The sequence below is a fragment of the Sceloporus undulatus genome, chromosome 3 (assembly GCF_019175285.1).
Source record: "Sceloporus undulatus isolate JIND9_A2432 ecotype Alabama chromosome 3, SceUnd_v1.1, whole genome shotgun sequence".
In the NCBI taxonomy this organism is placed as follows: domain Eukaryota; kingdom Metazoa; phylum Chordata; class Lepidosauria; order Squamata; family Phrynosomatidae; genus Sceloporus; species Sceloporus undulatus.
Genome location: NC_056524.1, coordinates 33,905,693 through 33,922,521, shown reverse-complemented (window position 1 = coordinate 33,922,521; position 16,829 = coordinate 33,905,693). Strand labels below are relative to the sequence as shown.

Sequence of the window (16,829 nt, the reverse complement as noted above, 5' to 3'; positions counted from 1 at the left end):
AGTATGAGCTGTATAATAGTATTTTTAAAACATATAGCAGATGAATAAACATAAAGAAATCGGGCTCACAGATCAAACGGGTACAATTTCCAACAAGTTATTATAGAACATTAAATAGGTATTTTAACACAAAGAGCAATGAAACATAACTTCCAGAAATCCATACAATGGACTGGTACAGATGGACCTATGGGGCGCCCTCGTCACGTGCTAGGGGTTGGTCGAGGGCACTCGACCCTGTACAAATGGGCACCGCCATTTTGATGCGACAGATGCTTAGCATCCGCACATCGCGGTGCCATAATAACGTTGTGAGTGCACTATTGGCGCACTGTGGCACCATTATGGCACCGCAAAAAAACCCTGCTTTTTGTGGGTTCTTTTTGCTACACGAGGAAGCCGCGTGGTTTGTCTGCTGCAGCTTCCTCGCACAGTAAAAGAAGGCGCCAGTAGACCTCTCTTTTTGGGAGGTCTGTACTGGGCCAATATCTTGTATGCTTTTTCCCTGGGAGCAAGCAGCAGCTTTTGGGGAGGATTATCATCAGGAAAATAACACCTAGGGGAAATAGTTAGCCCCTTTCCACAATATTGTGGGCCAAATCCACAAATGCTATACCTTTTAAAAAATTAGGAAATCTGATCACAACTTTCCTGCTATCATGTATAGTTTGGGCCTCAGCCCATCAATTCTCAGTGCTTCTGTGGTCATGCAAATAAAAACGCCTACATTAATTTACTGAATAGCAATTCCCACAGACTTCAATGAGAACTTGCTATAAACAAGCACAGCACTGTTGAGTAATTTCATTTTTAAAATGTAAACCTGTGTGATAAAATAAAATATTATTTTAAAGCTACATTATATGGGGAACAAAGAATATGTGATATAGGAAATTAAAACCATACCTCTGTTTGTCCCAGTGCATGAAATAAAGCACGGATCTCTCTGAGAATCAAAACTGCCAATTTACGTGTGGCAACCTGGAAACTGCAGAGTAACACAAGTGCAAAGCCTTCGACAGCATGGAGAACATTGGAATAAGAACTTCTTTCAGCCAGTGTCCTATGACTGCATCCATTTGGTATCAGCTGCAATATAATTTATTCATTTATTCATTCAACTTTATCTCTTGCGCTCTAAGAGTTCACAGTGTTACAATAAAGAATAATAATATGCAAAGTGAAATGTAAAAAGAAAAAAAAAGAAAAAATATAAATATGCAAAATACATAGGTTATGTAAACAGTCTGCACTTCATTTCTTTGCCTGCCATCTACTCAAAGGCTGCAGTAGTTTCCCAAGCCTCTTGTTGCTTTCAAAGGGACTACTGCTGGGGCCAATTTTTATGTGACGATTAATATTTATTTATTTATTTATTTATTTATTTAATGTCCACCTCGCCTTTCTTCCCAAAGGGACCCAAGGCAGCTCACAAAAACAATTCTAAAAACGTATTTCCATAAAACAATTCAAACATCAGCTAAAAATAATATAAAATTACAAACATTAAAACAACAATATAACCACAATACCCATCCCATCCCATCCCATGTCTGTCTGTCTGTCTGTCTATCTATTTATTTAATTTCAATAAATATGACATTTGGCTTTCTGCATTACTTTTAAAAATATATAGATAGGTTGGATGAGGAATTAGGACTGTTATGAAAGGACATAGTTTATCCTTTCCTCCTATAGTTGACCCTTTCCTCCCTTGCCAGCAATCCCCCCCAAAATCTTCCCCACCCCAAACTCCATAGATCCCACCAATAACTCCCTTTCCATACTGGCCAATTGTGGAAGAAGAAGAAGGGTTTTTCATGCGACTGGAACATCTCCCATACCACTTTTGTTCCAATCACTCCCCTCAGAATAATTTTTAGAATTTAAAATTTTCAAAAAGAAACATGTAATACCAATCCTTCACACCCTGTGTAGTCTGGCCCTTAAAATCTCTAGGCCATTGTCAGATAAACCCATTCATTGTGTTACTTCATGGTTCATTCAGATGGTCTGAATTTGTTAGCAATTGGTAGCTTAATAGATGACTTAACAGATAGCCTTATCTGGGGGAAGAAGCATGCATGCACACACACACACACACAACATCTGTAATACTGAAGAAAACTACTATAAAAGAACTATAAAAGAACATACTCAAGCAATGTTTGCATCAAAGGGAATATCCTCCTCAAATAGCTGATGAAATAGGAGAACACATATAATTTTGAGAGAAAATCTTCTCTGCAAAAAAATATGAGCCAAACAACAAGACATTCCATTTGTGGTAGATTTTCATCCAGCATTTTCTTATTAGGGAAAGCTATCAATTGCTAGAGCCATTAGCAAGCTTCCCGTTCCCTTTCTGCCATTCAGAATCTAAACAGACTGCTAGTAAAAACTAGAATTATCAAATCATAGAGTTGGAAGACAACACAAGGGTCATCCAGCCCAACCCCCTGCCATGCAGGAATACACAATCAAAATACTCCCAACAGATAGTCAGTCAGCCTCTGGTGTCCTGAAAACACCCGTCAGCAATCCATGATGACACCTCTGTGATTCATAGCACAGCATCACCTGTAAATACCTTAAGCAGATTGTCACTGTTAGGAGCATAGTGACTTGCAGGACATAATACATTAAACATATCACCTGCTGGTCCAGCGGTCTTATTTATGTGACTGACTGCAGGTATACAGGATGTCATTTGCAATATATGGGGAAACTAAGAGAGACCTGGAATGTACAACCACTAACACATATAGGTCCAAAACACACTGCAGAAATAATGCAGTTTGAGACCACTTTAACTGCCCTGGCTCAATGCTAGGGAATTCTGGCAACTGTAGTTTTCTGAGACATTTAGCCTTTTCTGTCAGAGAGCTCTGGTGTCACAACAAACTACAGTTCCCAGGATTCCCTATTACCACAGCAGTTAAAGCCTTCTCAAACTGAATGATTTATGCTGTGTTTTTGGACCATGCACATACACACTGAAGTGTATCTCTCAACCGGAATCAATGAACTCTCTATTCAGACTAACAACCCCAACAGGATTGAAAGAAAACAAAGTCAGATTAATGAGTCACAGAGAGCCACAATGAGAATCTTCCTTTGAGAGCAAGTAATTCTGTTGCATGTCTGGAACAGCTGAATTACCCAGTGACATTCAGATCGTGGAAAGTTACTTTTTTAGACTACAACTCTCAGAGTCGCCTTAGTCTGTGGCCATAGGGTTGCCATAGCACGCCCCCCCCCCCCGTGACCAGCACGGTTTTGGGGGGCCCCTCCCGGTCACGGTCCGGTTTGGGCCCCCACCCGTGCCTGGTCCCGTTTGGGGGCCCGCTCCGGCCATTGCCGCTGCCGCTAATGCAGCTGCTGCGGCGCCAACCCACCTCCTCCTCCAGCTCACCTTCCTCGCCTCCAAGGCGAGGGCTTGAACACTGCCCAGCCCAGGCCTCAGTAGGGGCCAGTGGCAGGCGCGCACGGAGGGAAGTGGGGCAAGGAAAGCGAGGCCCCATTCCCTTCCCTGGCTTCCTCCCCTGGCGACGGAGAGAGCCAGGCAGAGGTTTGGGGCTTCGCTTCAGCGAGGCCCCACTCCCTTCCCTGGCTTCTTCCGTCGCCGGCGGAGAAAGCCAGGCAGGGGAAAGAGCCTTTCCTCTTTCTCCTACTCCTTCTGCCTCCTCTCCTCCTCTTTTTCTTCCTCCCCTTCTTCCTCTTCTTCTTCCTCCTCCTCTTCCTTTCTTCTTCATCTTTTTCCTCCTCTTCTTCTTCCTCCTCTCCTCCTCCTTTTCTTCCTCCCCTTCTTCCTCTTCCTTCTTCCTCCTTTTCCTCCCCTTCTTCATCTTCTTCTTCCTCCTCCTCTTCTTCTCCATCTCTTCTCCTCCTCCTCCTCCTCTTCCCCTCTTCCTTCCCTTCTTCTTCCTCTCTACTTCCTCTTCTTCTTCCTCCTCCTCTTCGTCTTCTCTTCTTCCTCCTCCTCTTCCTCCCCTTCTTCTTCATCTTTTTCCTCCTCTTCTTCTTCCTCCCCTTCTTCCTCCTTTTCCTCCCCTTCTTCTTCATCTTCCTCCTCTTCCTCTTCTTCCCCTCTTCCTCCCCTTCTTCTTCCTCTCTACTTCCTCCCCTTCTTCCTCCTCCTTCTTCTCCTCTTCCTCCTCCTCTGCCTTTTCCACTCTTCCTCCTCTTCAATGCCCGAATGTGCTGTTTGGAATGGGGGAGGCAGGTTGGCCAGAAAGGGAAGTCCATTTCTGCCATCTGTCTAGGAACAATGTCAAAATGTCCTCCATTTTGATCATGCCTAAGAAACATGCATTTATATTAACACTTTTAAAAAAGCATCATTTTTTTGGCGTGTCCACCATTTTTACAAAATATGTCCTCCATTTGAAAATTTTGTCCTACTTTTGTCCTACATTTGTCCCAGTTTTGAGGTCCAGAATTATGGCAACCCTATGTGGCCATGATGGCATAGAGATTCTTAAATTCTAAGAAGCAGAGCCTCCCTCCAGTTCATCTGGTGCCATGGAGGGAGTGATGCAGGCCCAGCTCCATCAGGCCTGGCCTAGATTAAGAAGAGCCCTCCCTACAGTCCATCTGCCTTGGTCCAGGTTTCAGAGGGAGAGAAGAACTGCTGGACCTGATCCCCTTCCCCACCACCATTCCCTTCTCCTTTTGTGACATGTCTTTTTAGATTGTAAGCGTGAGGGCAGAGAACTAATTAAAAATAATAATAATTGTAAGCCGCTCTGAGAGCCTTTAGGGCTGAAGGGCAGGGTATAAATACCAAAAAGAACAACAACAAGAACAACATAAGGTAATTTATTCCTACATTTTGGTTGCATGCAACACAGGATGGAGCAAAATACCCTGGGTGTAAAAGGAGGCAAGGTGATAATGACTCAAGCAGAGATACCGGTTTATAAGTTATACACCACACATCTCTCTTTCTTTCATTTTCCCTAAGCCTTCCCTTCTACAGAATGCATTATTCAAATAATTAACAAGCAAGTGCCTTCTCTCTTTTCCACCACACACACACACACACACACACACACACACACACACACACACACTAAAGATTACTGGGATGACAGAAAGGTCATTATTTACATATTCTGTGTTAAACTTTTTAAAAAACTTTTACACATACTTTAAGATATAGCCCTGCTTATACCATTATGTAAAGTTGTATGTAGTGGTCTCTTTAATCAGAAAGGTCCTCTAATTTCAAACCAAGGAGATATACATGTGCAGGCTGTGGGCTGTTTTGAAGTGTCTACATGTGGCTCCATTCAAAATTGTGCTGTTGCACAATTAAGACAAATAATCTCTGCCATGATCTGACCTCTACAGGCCTATATAAAAATTATTCATCCTAGAATAAATATTCACCCGAACTTTCACTATTATCTATGTATTCAAGGATATACTGTTAAACCTATGGAAACAGGACTACCTTAGAAATAAAAATCAGTGCCTATGCAAACTAAACAAAGGAGTGCTTTAAAAAAGCAATGATGTATTTGAAAACCTAGTTAATTCTTTTGCATGGAATATATACTTTTGTGCTCTTACCTCTGATGACCTGTTTTTTGCCTGTTCACTGGGTTTTCCAGGAGTGTGTATTATCAATTTCCATTGTGTAAGCAACTGTAATAGTAATTTTAAGGATGTGTCCAAAAGGCTATGATGCATATCATTCACTTCCCGCAACAGGAAGTTCGTGAAGCCAAAAAGTACATCCTCTCTCCAATCAACAAAATCAACTAAGAGCCCTTGAAGTGAATTTTGAGCAATGTGCCGAAGTTCATCATCCATATGAATAGAAAGCCTGTGAAAAAAAAAGGGAAACTGAAAGTCACAAGCGTGTTTCATGACAGTAATTATCAACTGTTTGTAATTAACACACACCATAAGTAGTGAGACATCAACATGAGCCAAATTGTTCATACATTTATTTTTGGTCTACACATCTGAAGTACATCTCACAGCACCAAAACAGCAATGGATTATCTTTTTCACCCCAACAAGAATTCCAACATATTGAAGTAGAATTCAAACATATAGCCGTGTTAGTCTGTACAATCAGTATGAAGAGAGATTTTGTATTTATTTTGTTGCACCTTTGAGACTAACAGATTGAGGATTTGCATTGTAGTTAGGTTTAAGGTTAGCGGTAGGGTCTGATGTACACTTCATGTATTTTCCGAACTGATTGAGAATGTCAGTGTCCACTTTTAATAGGGCCAACCTACCAGCAACCAGAGTATGTCATTTTGTTTCCTGGTGTCATGCTTTGATTTAAAAACAAAACAAAAAAAAACAACATGGGATATTACATTACTTTGGATGGCTCAAAATGTACTGTAACAAAATAGATTGGTTGGGACAAATTTTGTCCTGGACACTTTTTGTATGTTAAAAAATGTACAGAAAAAGTGACTGAAACTTGAGGCCTAGTACTACGTGGATTCCACAACAAAACATGACTCTGGAGGACAAAACCGGATGTATGAGAGTTTAAAAACAAGAATACCAATTAAAAAAAACCATTTAGGCTTGGCAAGAGATGACTTGGGGGCCAAACAGACTGACCATAAAAGCTGAGTTCGGGGTGGCTTGGGGATGTAGCATTTTGACACCACACATCCCCAAGAAGCCTGGAAGCCACCCAGATGTTCAGACAGGGGTGGCTTCAAGTTGCTCCGGGGGTGCTTCACAAGAATAATGGCAGCAAAATATATTTTGTGTACAAATTAGGCATACTTAAATAAGAATATCTAAAAGAGAAAACAAACATTTGATTCATTGCACTCTAGCCCAGAGCTTCTCAGGGCATCTGATGCGGAGGACTTGCAATTTTTTCCCCAATGTGCCAGGGACTGGCCACTATATTTGTTTCAGCTGGTTATAATTTTTATTTTCTCTCCTGGAAACTTGCCAAGGACTGACAGCCAATGGCTTAAGGATCTGTCATTAATGAAGTCTATTGGTATGACAACTGACAATTGTCTCAGCTTCACCCAAGTGCCTATATACAGATTCTCTCTGAGAAGTGTCAAAAGGTGCAGATACTATATGCATGGCATTTAACACCAAACTATGATGAAAAGCACGTGTTTGCTTATAGGTTCTAATCTTTGAAGTAAAGAGAAGAAAATGTGCAGGTCAACATCAGCAAGTTTGGTAAGAATTCTTCTGGTGTGAAATTTGTTCTTCACACAAGGGATGTAATCTGAAAAGGCCTGGAGAGGCTCACTTTTTGGCTTCAATTTATAGCTTTAGTGTGTAGGCAGATATTAACTGACAATCTGTAAAACAAAACTGGGAACCAAGCCTGATACTGATGAGGTCTACAAAACCAATGCAAATGCAACCTACCAAATGTTTCATTTTTTTGTCATCAGTTAAGCCCAAGAGCATTATCTAAAACCTAGTGAGTGGGACATACATGGCTCTATAGGCCACATTTGGCTTGGTAGGTCAAATGTTGCATCTTCTTGAGTTTTAGGGTGGAAGGAGATATTAACATCCAAATTTCTACAGGTTACATTTCTTCAAATAAAATTGGATGTGGAGTTTGAGAGTGATAACCAATGATATTGAGAAGCTTCTTGTGCCTTATCACACAGGAAAAAAGCAGAAATATATCCGGAGAGTAGTAGCTTTCTTTGTGCCTTAGAGCATGACACTGTAGTACTTTCAGTTCTCTTCCCACAGGAGGGAGTTGTAAAAACACATCTTTTTCTGCTGGAAAAATCCATTCAACAAAATACAGGCTTTTATAACTGTCTCCTGTAGGAAGAGAACTGAAGCACTACATCACAGCACTACACAGGAACAGGGAATGACTAAATTTTTGCTCACATTACTCTGAAAGCATTATGGGCTGATAACACTAATAAATCCGTTTGGCCAGGATCAAAGAGTGGAGAGAAACTAGTAAGCTCAAGAGGCCTTTAGACCTGTTTTTCTTCAACAGAAACTTTCCATGACACAGATCAAAATGCTATTGGAACTGATGAGAGTTCAGTGAGTTAACTCCTAAGAAAAACAAGTCAACAATTCTGCTTGGCTATCACAAGATCCTAAACTAAACTTAAATTGCTTCTTGAACTTCATCCTAAATAAACAAAGAACCTTGTGACATTACAAAGCATTATGTAGAAGCAACATATGTGTCAGCGCAAGTTAACAAAACCTGATTAGAAAATACGATAATGTCATTCTCTGCAGACAAGCCTGAAATGACTGTTTCATTTATCTGATTTACAGAAAGGTGACAATTCACCACATCTATATAGTCATTTAAGAAGTTCCACAAATGAGAGCAGCTGTATTTTAGTCCCATTGAGCAACTGTTTAACATTTGTACAACTTACCTTGATAGCAAATCAATCAGCTCTAGTTTAGACATTCCATCAGGAAGAAGTCGTGGAATAGCAGCAACACAAGTCCTGAAAAGGTCAATTTTTGGTTTTCTTTCACCTCTGAAAATAAGGAAAATAATAATTTCACACTCTGATCCTTTTTCAGATGTAATGGACAGAACACATTGTCGACTAAACATCTGTAAACATAACCAGTAAGGTTAATTCACCACTGTGGCTGAAGAAAGAGTTTGGAGCTGATCTGTGGGGCAAGAAGGGATCCCCCAGGTTGGCCTTCTAAAATGACCATCTGAGATGGCAACCGATCTCTTTTAATTGCCCTTGGGATCTGATGTTTTGTCCAAGGGTGGCTAGGTGTGTGTGACAGGTTGACAGCTGTGCCTCAGCCAAGCCCACCCCAGGTTCCTAACCCTCCCCAGGTTCCTTCATTTGCTTAGTCCCAGGCCTCAAAAATTTAACTATGTTTTAAGTTAAGAAACCATCCTTCAGTAGTTTTGTGATTGTGGGGAGAAGCAGATAGATGGCAAGGAGTGTCCTCTGGCTGCTCCAGCCGCAATTGTGCCAGGACTGCAGTGACTGTATGCCCCACTTCCAAAGCAGGCTGCCGCCGTGGTCCCAAGCTGGCCACTGGCAGGAGCTGGATTATTCCTGCTCCTTTTTGATACAGTCCAAAGGACAGGATCATAGCATCACAGCAGACTGTGGCTGCTTTGGGGGCATGCACTGTTTGAACACCACTCTCCTACAGTAACCGGAAGCCACTTTAATTGCTCTGTGTGTTTCAGGCCTGAGTCAGTTGCCCTTCCTCCAGTCTCAGAGGTCTAAATAGCAATATAGATAAATGTTAAATCAAATGTAGTGCCCAATCAGGGGGGCACCAGTCCAAACTCTTGCAAGAAGCAGCAACAGTTGCTGGCAATGGAAAACTGCTTCTTTAAACTGGCTGCAAAAGAAAGTGCTTTATTGGCACTTGGCCAGATAAGGCTGTAGCAATGCAGTATTTAATAATGACTCTCCACTAGTCTTCTGAGTACCAGTGAGATGAACTAATCAGAAGACCAATGGGGGGCGGGGGGTGGTGGTGGAATCAGCCTGTTTACATCACTGCTCCTCAGTCACAGGGCTTCAGCTCACCAGTACTTGTGGAAATACTTTAAAGAGCATGGTTGTTGTGCATATGCTGTTTTTATTGTAAATCCATTTGAATCTTGTGAAAGTGTGCTTTATTTCCATAATGTTAATTACAGATTACAGAATCAAGGTGTCATGACATAGAGAAGCAGTTTGCACCAGTTTGCAACATTCTCTAGTCAAAAGAAAGGCAGGAAGAAAAGAAGGCAGGCAGGCAAACAAGCAGCCAGACAGACAGTGAGTTTAGAAATTGTGGGTTTAATCAGAGGAAATGCAGTGTAGTGGGAAGCATGGTCAGCCCTCTCCACTGGCTCAATGAAAATTCTGAGTTTTTCCACCTACAGAGAAAAAAATACAGACCATATATAGACCATTTTCTTTGCCACAAAAGTGGAAAAACATTTCAAATAGGACAGCTCTGTATAAAATACTATGAAGGGAGACCATAAAGCATATTTTCTTTGGCTGCCCATGCTGTCTCTATTGCTCCACTAAAACTGCCAGCTGAAGACTGTTCTGTATCACCTACTTTCACCCAGAAATTGATGAGGTTAGGACTCATTAATCTTCTTTTAGCCAATCATATTTATATGATTTGGGATAGTGTGAATGTGTGTCTGCATGTGTCTGCTTGTTTGGATTGTGTTTCCAAATTAAAGTTAAAAACAATTAATCTGTTAACACTCACGTGATCATATCTTCAGGTTCTTTGTTTAACATTTGGATGTTAGTGAGCATCATACACCGTCCAACTTCTTTATCAAGATGCCGCAATATATTATCTACAGCTTTTCTTACTTGAGAATAATACATCGACATACCTGTAAAAGCACACAATGAACTGGTAAGGTCTCATTGAGGAAACAAAAGGTTAAAACCTCAGAACTTTAAATTATTTATAGTAGTGCTTATTTTAATATGTTGTTCATATACATACCAACAGTACATATGTAACCTTAAGTATTTTCATGGTATTTTGAATATGAAACATCTCTGTCCCAGATGAATACATAATATTCCCTAGCCTATAAGAATATATAACATTCAGAATTATTACAGAAATATTCACATTTTAATGGTTTCCAAGTACTGTATGTCTTATTCTTTTTGAAGCTGATATAGAACTTTGAAACTTTAGGATTCCTTATCCTCCCAGCTGCTTGCATATTTCTTGTTCTTATATGACCTTAAGTGACTTGTGGTGACCCTATCATAGTTAGGCTACGACGAGGATAGCCCTAAATAATTTCTAATATTCCTAGCCCTAAATAAAGATGAGGAGACATGCCTGTTTCCGCTGCCCCAGAGGGTAGGACCAGGTCTAATGGTTTGGAGTTACAAGAGACTATATTTCAATCAAACATTAGAAGGAACTTCTTGAAATAAGAGCAGTTTAGCGGAACTAATTGCCTAGAGAGAAGGTGGGCTCTCCTTTGGATATCTTCAAAAAGAGGCTAGACAGCTATCTGCAGGGGATGCTTTAGCTGGGGAGACTGCATTGAGCAAGGGCTTTAGCCTCACTGGCACATGAGACCCCTTCTAACTATGATTCTATGACTATTGCCTATTATTAATAATGTGAGTGCCATGGATCAATGTGAATGTTATATACATCCAGAGATATATAGAGGTACAAGTGATTTCTGCTAGACAGATAAGAAATGACATCCATGTTCATTTAACAGGATTGTATGTACAAATATTGCTACCATGTAACGAACTCACATATCTCCTGGAGAACAAAAATTGCCCCAAAGCAACTAGGTGATGAGATCAATCCTTGGCTTTGTGTTAATTCTCCAACACAAGTTTAGCCTTTAAAAATACTCAGTACAGCGCTGATTAATTTTGTTAGGCTAGTAAGTTTTTGCATAAGGCTATTATATCAGTCTATGAACTGTGGAGAGGAGGCATGCCTTATACTTGCCTATCATTTTAGCTTCCTCTTCTGTGAGAGTTTTGCTCAAGTATGTTTTCTTCACTCGTAATGTGTTTCCAGAAGGAAGCACAGCTCCAGTAACAGGCATGGGAGGTTCTCCATCTTTTTGTTGCAAGCTATCCGCAACAACCAAGAATGCTCTCAAACCAATGTTCATTCTCTGAAATTTTGATAGGAAACAAAATAAAAATCAGTATACCTATTGCATTCTTAAAGACAATTTGCCAACAAATTACATTCTTTCAAAAAAAAAAAAAAAATCTTTACCCAAAATATACAGATGCTATCATTGTTCTAAACAGTCAACCTCAAGATAATCTAAGAAGGATGTTCATGAACAGAGTTTTCTGAATAAATTCCACCTCAAGACTAACTATATTATGAGATTAGCACTGGTCAATACTTTATTGATTTAATGTACACTTGAATTGTAGAGTCCATGCTGAAAATATCTGAAGATCAATATGGTGCCATCAGACATTACCATTGATTATGTTCCATATATGGTCTGGAGTTGCAAACATAACTGAAAGAGGATTGACAGGTATTGTGGAAACAATCTTGTGATAGTGTGGGGTGTTTAAGGCTGGTATAGCAGCCATTTCCAGCTCAGAGTATGACTATATTTGTACAGCGAATTAAATGCTAGCAAACATTTAATTATAAAGTGTTTAATCAAAATTTAAAAACCAAACATTTAATCAAAACACGTTGTGTTCTGAACACTTTACTCAAACAATTAATATTGGGTCAAACAGATCAGCAGCTTGGAGCAGCCAGAGGCTGCTCCAGTCCTGATAATCCCTGATCAGTGCAGGACTGCAGCGACTGGCCACCGTGGTCCCAAGGCTGGCCACCGCCGGAGTCTGAAATGGACCGCTGGTAAGGTCCCCCCCCCCATTCTTTTTGCAGCTGGCTTTGGGCTACATTAACTGGCCTTGGTGTGGCTTCTGGCCGATCCAGGGGCATGCGTCATCTGCATGCCACATCCCAGAATGGCCCAAAGGCAGCGTTTTTTGTCCATCTGTTTCAGGCCATTGTTCCTGTAACATAATATGTAGATACACTACTAGAATCTTTCAAGTCTCATGGAACAGTCATGAGGTCTAGTACTTGCTTTCCACTATTTTGCTTAATGTTTACTATATATTCTATGTTGTTGCCATGTTGTTTCCTTTATATTCTACTTTTTTCAAGTATGTTTAATGGTGAGAAGAAGGAAAATGCAGAACAGAAATCAGAGAATGCATAGGTTGTAGAGATGAAAACTGAGCCTTTGTGCCTAAAGTATGGTCACATAAAATTAGAGACTCCCTTGAACTTCTCCCTTCACCAAAAAATTTACACTATAAATTATAAGTAAAAATATAAGTACAATGAAGCCATACCTCTGGGTTGAGACTAAATGCTTTTGCTGGTTTTCCAACGCAAAGAAAGTCAAAAATAATTTCTTTCATTGCAAAATCCAAGCGTTCCTACAGTGAAAAATAATTAGAAATAAATTTGTATTGCCCATCAGCTATCGTTTTCCCACTAAGAATAAAGAGTTGCAAACCATGCTTTTGTGAAACCAACTCATTTGTATTAATAACCAACATCCATCACAGGCTTTGTTTATTTCCTACCAGCAAAATGTGTCTCTCACATCCAGCACACCTCCTTTTGTTTCTTCACATAAATAAATATTTCCTACTGCCTGCCTAGAAGACTAATAACTTGCAAAGAAGCAGATGCTAAATAGGATAGATCCAAAAAGCAGCCACAACTGGACTTTCATTGTCTCTGGTTGTTAACCTGTGTTATGATAGAGTTTTAAAACTAATTAAGCAAAGACACTGGGATATTGTCTTTTGCAGCCTTTGGGCTAATTTCCTTTTTTCATGCTCACGTGTTGGTTGGAATATCCATTATGTGGGATATTTTCTTCTGTATAAAGAACTTGACTGTTCCTAATTACCGCATATTATTTACTAATACCAGATGTAATGCTTTCCCTTCAGAATTGCTTTATGGTAGGTACACTGGGCTACCCCTCTCTATCAGATTTTGCTCTTGTGTTTAACAGGAGGTTGAAACTATGGAGATTTTCAGACGAGGGGAAAATAACAGAAGTAAAAGGGATTATCCTGGGAAAATCACACAATTGTACTGAACTTTTTCAGACGATGTCGGACTCATCCGGGACCGCTCCTGCAAAGAAGCCGCCATGCTCCGGTAACAATTCATTTACAGGGAACCGGCATGGATAAGTTTCCAATGGCATGATTGAAGCTTGATTACATGAGTGTAAAAAGCAATTGTGAGAGAAGGCTGGCCCAGTACCATCAGGTTAGCCTGAAGAAGAAGAGCCCTCCCTCCGGTTCATCTGCCTTGGTCCAGGCCTTAGAGGGAGAGAAGAACCACTGGACCTCATCCCCTTTCCCTCCACCACTGAGGGCAGGGAACTGTCTGATTAAAAATAATAATTGTAAGCCGCCCTGAGAGCCATTAGGGCTGAAGGGCAGGATATAAATACCTAAAAAAAATAAATAAATAAAATCACGGGCCATTGTGGGAGCAACTGGGGACATTTATTCACACTGCATTTTAGCAGAGTTCACATTGCTAGGATTGTTTCAGGAGTGGATTTTAGTCAAAGTAAAAAAAAAATTATTTAATTTTATTCTGTGCTTAATGGAAACATTAATGTAGACATGCGCCGTAGCGCTGAAACAGAGTATGCGCAAAACAACTGCACACAATGTAATAGTGATTCATGCATGCATGTGTGCAGAACGCCATTGCACAATTTGGTTTTATGCCATTGTTGTCGTGCAGCTGCGCAACTGTGTAAAGATAACTATTGCTATTGCTACTGTTGCGCTACTGTCCATAAGTGCAATTGTTGCTGAATTGGCCATGCTGTGATCTCCTATGTCACACATTTTATAACCAAGGTCACAAACAGTTGATCTCTTCCCTATTAATCCATCTGTCTGAACTCTGAGATAAGCTTTATTTAAAAGTTCTATTGGAGGATAGATGTTCCCTGTCAGTTGCCAAGTTTCTGTCTTTAGTAATGAAAATTATAGAGAAGGAAATTCCTAAAACTGGCCAGAGTATCTAAAACATTTAATTGAGTATGTCAATTTTATTGTTTATGGAATGTAACATTTTATCCCATCTGATAATGTACAATTTCTGACTATTATTTGTTTGTATTGATGCATCTATGGACTATAATAATAAATACTATACTGCTAAATCAGTTAGTAGAAGCCAGAACCTACTTGAGACTGAACATAAAAGCAATATCAGAAAATCTAAGAAAGGTGCTGAGTGGGAGTTCCAGATCTTTCTCAACCAGGATTTCCATTATGTGTCAGCTTCTTACAGGAGAGGACAAAACATCAAACTGGAAATCCACTGTGACTGAGTACTACTTTATGCATGGAATCCAGAGGAATACCAAGAGCAATTTATTAAGAAAAAAACCCTGCTCAAAATCTGTAAACATTTTTCATACCTGTGCAATAAACTGTATAATTTTCACAAATATATTTAGAGGCATGTCTCGTGGTACCACACCTCGGGAACCTTTTGGGAAAAGGGTTGTGATGATTGTTATAAGCCGACTGTAAAATAAAATGAGAACATTGACAGAAGTTTATTCACAGAAGGGCATCCATATATCAGTTCAAGGCTTTCATGAACGACATCCATAGGTTTTTTTGTGGGGTTTTTTTTGGGCTATGTGGCTGTGTTCTGGAAGAAAATTCTTCCAAAACAGAGCCACGTAGCCCCAAAAAACCCAAACTATCCTTGTATAACCTTGTTTAAACATTCAAAAGAAGCTTGGAGAAATCCCAAAAGAAAAGCAATGACGAAGGACAGTGTTATCCCCACCCATCTCCAGATTAAAAGGCACAGAGGCCATTCTGTTGACATTTCATTCCAAACACTGCTAAAATGAAAGGCGCCCTAGGTCAGGAAAACAAATGCTGATGCTTCTCTAAGTGTAACTTAGGCCAGGAACAGACGGGCCTTTGCAGCGCCCTCATCACGTGTGAGGGTTGCCTGGTGGGCAGAGTGGCCACATGCCCGGCAGCCCTCGCACATGATGAAGGTGCCACAGCTGCAGCGCCCCCACCAGATGCAGCGCGTACTGGGGACGTCACAGCTGTGCCACCTCCAAATGGGGCGGTGCAGCTGCGACATCCCTGTGCCATCGCTGGCGCTTTGGGGCGGTGGAAGTGCACCGCAAAAAGGAGCCGCTTCCTGGCGCTCCTTATTTGCTCCACAGGAGCGCTGTACAATTTGGTTACTGCAGCACTCCTGTGGAGCAAAGAGAGGCACCGGGTACACACCTCTTTCTAGCAGTGTGTACCCCGCCTAACTACAGTCATATCCATAAAGTCTGCTTTAAACAAATTAGATGTGTATTATAAGCCTATCAATTTATCATATATGAAGAAAGTCAGGCCAGATTGCATAATCCAAGATATAAATTCATTATTATTTATTACATACTGACAATTTGCTGTGCTAGGTTCTTGAAGAGGGTGCTGTTTATGAACTTGTATTATTCCAGATACAATTTGTTTCCATTCTCAAGGTGTATAGAATGTGCATGAGTGTACTGGCACAAACACAGCTTTATTTAAATATTTTTTTTCTTTTTTTAAAAAAAGAAGCTTGTATCTACAAAGATTATTACAAAGCAACAAAAAAATCGAGTTGAAATTAAAACAAAATGGATGTAGTTTTGAGGCACTCATCCTATAAGCACTTGCTATTACAGTGCGCCCGCGTCATACGCAGGCACGCTATACGTGGATTTGAGCAAACTTGTGTAGGGCCACGTGGGAACGCGTGGGGTGCATGGGGCAGCGTGTCCCATTGGAATGAATGGGGCGTGTGTCCATGGCGCGCATGCGCCGATGTGCCACCACATGGACAAGCCCCATTCATTCCAATGGGGCTTGAGCATGCACGGAATTCAGCTTACGCAGGAGGGGCCCAGAACCGATCCCCTGCGTAAGCCGAGGGCACGCTGTAGTTACACAAAAGTCTACACAGTGTGGATCAGGAAAGGTAAAAAGAAACACGCCCCCTTAATAATAATAATAATAATAATAATATCATCTCGCCTTTTCCTGAAGGAATCAAGGTGGGTTACAGAATATTTACCCCTAACTGCAAGTATTGCTGTCATTATCAGCTTCAAGTAATCAATTTTGCCTTTGTCAACTAACGTTAAAAGGCCCATATAGTGCTTCAAGAATAGTTCATTAAATCATTTATTATTTGTTTTGAGTGTTTTAGTATATGTTTCGAAAATCAGTTTTAATCACAGAACTGTAATTAAAACTATCCATCTCAAGACA

The 16,829-nt window shown here is 40.5% G+C and overlaps 1 protein-coding gene across 4 annotated transcripts in view; it reads right to left on the bottom strand.

Moving 5' to 3' along the window:
* Window positions 1-16,829, bottom strand: part of FRY (FRY microtubule binding protein) — a 225,898-nt gene that overhangs the window by 107,368 nt on the left and 101,701 nt on the right. For all 4 annotated transcript variants that reach the window (XM_042460592.1, XM_042460591.1, XM_042460590.1 and 1 more), the window contains 7 exons: window positions 14,969-15,077; window positions 12,852-12,938; window positions 11,452-11,623; window positions 10,213-10,345; window positions 8,385-8,492; window positions 5,578-5,833; window positions 907-1,089 (listed from right to left, as the gene is read on the bottom strand). In XM_042460592.1, the coding sequence (XP_042316526.1) occupies window positions 907-1,089; window positions 5,578-5,833; window positions 8,385-8,492; window positions 10,213-10,345; window positions 11,452-11,623; window positions 12,852-12,938; window positions 14,969-15,077 (1,048 nt within the window). The remainder of the gene's footprint in view (window positions 1-906; window positions 1,090-5,577; window positions 5,834-8,384; window positions 8,493-10,212; window positions 10,346-11,451; window positions 11,624-12,851; window positions 12,939-14,968; window positions 15,078-16,829) is intronic.